The sequence below is a fragment of the Antechinus flavipes genome, chromosome 3 (genome assembly GCF_016432865.1).
Source record: "Antechinus flavipes isolate AdamAnt ecotype Samford, QLD, Australia chromosome 3, AdamAnt_v2, whole genome shotgun sequence".
In the NCBI taxonomy this organism is placed as follows: Eukaryota; Metazoa; Chordata; class Mammalia; order Dasyuromorphia; family Dasyuridae; genus Antechinus; species Antechinus flavipes.
The window spans coordinates 549,802,890-549,806,862 of record NC_067400.1 but is presented as its reverse complement, the minus strand read 5'-3'; the positions used below and the strand labels follow the sequence as shown (position 1 = coordinate 549,806,862).

Genomic DNA, 3,973 nt, shown 5'->3' with positions numbered 1-3,973 from the left:
AAATCTAAAGTAAGTCACTTGTCTAAGCCAAAATGATGACTAATACAAATATTTTATGTGAATGCATGCTCTCCATAGTCTGGGAAATGTATTGCTAAATCTATACAATTGGAGAAGAGGTGTTCATGCATTTATTTCTGACAACTGGAACTCCATTTTTATTAAATAACAAGAAATTTGCTTGTTTTTTTTAAGTTTAGCAAATGTGTTTTTGAAACATATGTATATGTATATAGAAATCCATTTGAGTATATACACATTTGTACACATATATATCTTTGCCCACATAGCTGAAGGGAACCAAAGATAAGGAGAGAGAGAGAGAGAGAGAGAGAGAGAGAGAGAGAGAGAGAGAGAGAGAGAGAGAGAGAGAAACACAGACAGAGAGAGAGAGAGAGAGAGAGAGAGAGAAAGAGAAACAGAGACAGAGAGAGAGAGAGAGACAGAGAGAGACACACAGAGAGAGACAAAGAGAACAATGACTAATTAACAAGTATTTTTGTCCAGACCTGTGATTTCACCAGTTTTCAGAGCTTTCTAGTAGGAATTTACCAAAATTCACCTTTTCTAGAACAAAGTCTTACATAACAGCCTGGAGATAGAAGTTAGATGACTTGCCCAATGAGATCACATTGTGTTATGTGATAAACTCAGGACTTGTACTGGCTTCCTGGCTTCAAAATGTGTCTTTTTACACAACAAATCATTATGTATTTTACATGTGAATATACATAATATATTTACATATACACCCATACCCATATTACATAGGTCATAGACGAAAGATTATAGACAGACAGTTGTATTTCCCAAAGAACTAGCTGGTTTTGATTATTTAAAATATTTAATTATAACTATACATTCAATCATAATAATATATTGGTTATAACCTCAAAAGCAGAATCATTTAGTCTATGGTATTTCCCTTAGCACATAGCATGGTATTCAACAGAATAACAAAAGCTATAATGTTATAAGGAAAGTGAATTAAACAAAATTAACATCATTGTATAGTCAATGAAAATAAGATATACAGAGTTGAAATGAGCTATATAAGGTCAAAGATAAAATTTCCAGTGTTCTACTTTCATCTTCAGCCAATTTTTTGATTATAAATTTCATTCATGATGTTATCAATGATCATATCTGGAATGGGAAAGAAAATTAAACCTCAGTTCCTTCACTTAATTTTCAAGGATATTTTCAGCATTTGAAAAAAGTTATAAATTCATGTAAAAGTAAAAAAAAAATTCATTTAAAAAAAAATTTAAAAATCAAATAAAAATAGTAGAAATAGTTTCCTTATATCCTGGAGGGTAGAAATTTAAAGGAAATAGAAGGCTGTTATGAAAGGCCTTCAAGGCAAGTTATCAAGTCTAATGTGATTAAGATTTTACAAACATTTGATAGCAAGTAATCACATTATTTTGACTAAATAATCTATTTGTAATAGATTTAGAATAATTCTAATTTGTAATTCTTTTCTGTTTTAATCCACCTTTTGTCTTTGGTACCATGTGGTACTATAGATTTCAAAATCATTAAAAAAAAAGATTTTAAGGGTTCATCTAATACTTTTTTTTTGAAATATAGTTCCAAAAACCTAACTTAGCTAAAACTGATTTTAGAGAAGAATTGAGTAGAATATTGGACAATCTATCAGATATGGTTAATGTCTTGATTTTGCTGAATTGTTCTTTCTCTACCCACTATTAAAAAAAAAAGAGAGAGAAGGCTGGGTATTTGAATGAAGAAGGATATATTCTGAAATGTAAGCAATATTAAAAAAAAAAAACTTCAATAAATAAATCTTTAAAAATAAAATTAAGATTTTCACCATCACAAAAGGTAAATGACTGGTCTGTAGTAATACACTCACACATTCTGCTCCTCCTCTAACATGAACCAAACTTCATTTCTGGGGATTTCAGACTCTAGTTTATAGGAATAGAACAATGGGGAGAAAGAGTTTATAGAGGTATGAAAGGGAGAAAAAAAGAAAGGAGATATAATTTTCCAATTTCTTAAATGACTGCATGATTAGGAGCTCTAATTGCTCCTCACATGTGAATGTTGATTGCCACCTTCATTCCATTTAAGAAAATCTCAAATTTTTACTCTAAGAAAATGTCTTATCATATTCTACCAATGGAAATTTATCATAACTCTGTAAGGACATATGCTCAATTACTTATATATATATATATATATATATATATATATTAGTTACCAATAATTACTAATTATCAATTACTAATATACATATGTATATACAATGTGTATATGTTTATATGTATGTATTTTCCAGGTATAAGGTAGCATTTTATAGACTATTTTTACTTGTCATAACTTGGCCCAATTGAATAGGAAAAAAGACACAAAAAATCTGTAAAGTATCTAGAAATAATCACAGCCAGATCCTTAATTTTATTTTTTCCACAGAGCTATTTATTGATCATGTTATTATTAATAGTTAGAAGCTCTCTGGTTGCACTGCTTTAGGTGGGCTGAATATGAAGATGAAAAGGTTGTTTATTTAATATGGCCTTCTATATTTAATTTTTTCCACACTTTGTCTGGCTCATCTGAAACTCTGGGAAGGTTTTTGTGGATTTCTGCAATGAGGATGAGAGTATCTTTGATATACTTGTATTCTTCCATTTTTTCTTGTATTCTAGTTAATTCTAGAAAGGACTTTTTGCTTGTCATGGAGGCAATGTCTTTAAGTTCTCTTTTCTTGTTATGATCAGAATTATGTGCTGAATTAGGTTCTTTTTTTTCTACCATTTTTCTCACAGGTGCCTTTGAGTCTTTTTGATTCAGTTTATTTACCTGCTGGATAGATACAGAGAAATCTGACTTTTCTGACACAGGATTTTCTCCTTCTGGTTTATGGTGCAGCTTTTTAGTTCTACTTTTTTTCCTCTGCTTAGACATCAAATTTATCCTCGTGGTACAGAAAGAGCGTAAGGCAGCCAATTCTACCTCTGTTATTTCCTCAATTTCTTTTTGGGAATTGGTGCCTTTTTGGTTTTGGACAGTAGTATTTTCTTTGGCCTTGAGACAGTTAGCCCATTTCTTACACCATTTGTTTTCTAAAGCAATGGAGTCTGTCACATTCAATAATTTGGTTTCATTCTTAAAACTTGAGGGCTTCTTACTCACAGTCTTTCTTCCAGATATGTGAGCCAAGATCTTGCATTGTTCCGGAGAACCCAAAGAGCCAGAGGGTTTTCCTTCAGTTTGCTTATAATTCTTCTCTTCCTTTCCCTCCTTTGTAAAGAGCTCACAGATCTCATTAGAATTGTCGGAAAGGACTCGACAACAAATCTTATCTGACTCCGCTGATTTATCTTTTGAAATGCCAAGGTCAACTGAACTTAGAGTCATCGTTTTGCAGCTTTAATAAGACTTCAAAATGATTTAAATAAACTAAGGCTCAAAAGAGCCTCTGCCTCGGCTTCCTTGGTTGGGTTCACTTCCGTCTGGCTTTCTGATCGCATGGTTCTCCAACTGTCAGTGGTCCCGTGAGGCAGTGGGTGGGAGAACAGAACTTTGAGCTCTTGGTACAAGATACCTGGGATTGGAAAAGCAAACTTGGATGCTGACTCTAGTGGCTGTCTCGGGTAATGCAAGTGATAGACGCTTCCTGAGCCGGGGTGGGAGCTTAGTTCACAAAAGTAGAAACTGAAACTGGATTTCCAGAAGGACTTGCCCATGACCTATGGGAAGACTCAGTATGAATTAAACCCAGATGAGGAAAGAGACTGATTTTGTTTGTTTGTTTTATTTTGCCTAATTCCATCATCTAGCACCATCCCATTGGAGTCCTCTGTCACACAAAGTGTTTTTGATCTTGAAAAAAAATCAGAGCGTCTGAGGTCACATAAATAGCCATAATCTGTCTCATGACATGCTGAAAAAACACTTTTCAATGAGGAGTAAGGGGAGTTTCATCTACCAAAGCTGAAGA

The 3,973-nt window shown here is 33.0% G+C and overlaps 1 protein-coding gene across 1 annotated transcript; it reads right to left on the bottom strand.

Annotated features, from left to right (window-relative positions):
- Positions 1-2,532: 2,532 nt before the first annotated feature.
- Positions 2,533-3,390, bottom strand: LOC127557395 (uncharacterized protein C8orf48-like). Its single transcript, XM_051990727.1, has one exon. The coding sequence runs from the start codon at positions 3,388-3,390 to the stop codon at positions 2,533-2,535; it is 858 nt and encodes a 285-aa protein (XP_051846687.1).
- Between the last annotated feature and the right edge of the window lie 583 nt (positions 3,391-3,973).

What these genes read in the sequence shown, in the direction of transcription:
- LOC127557395 (XM_051990727.1), bottom strand. Translation starts at nt 3,390, where the DNA reads ATGACTCTAAGTTCAGTTGACCTTGGCATTTCAAAAGATAAATCAGCG.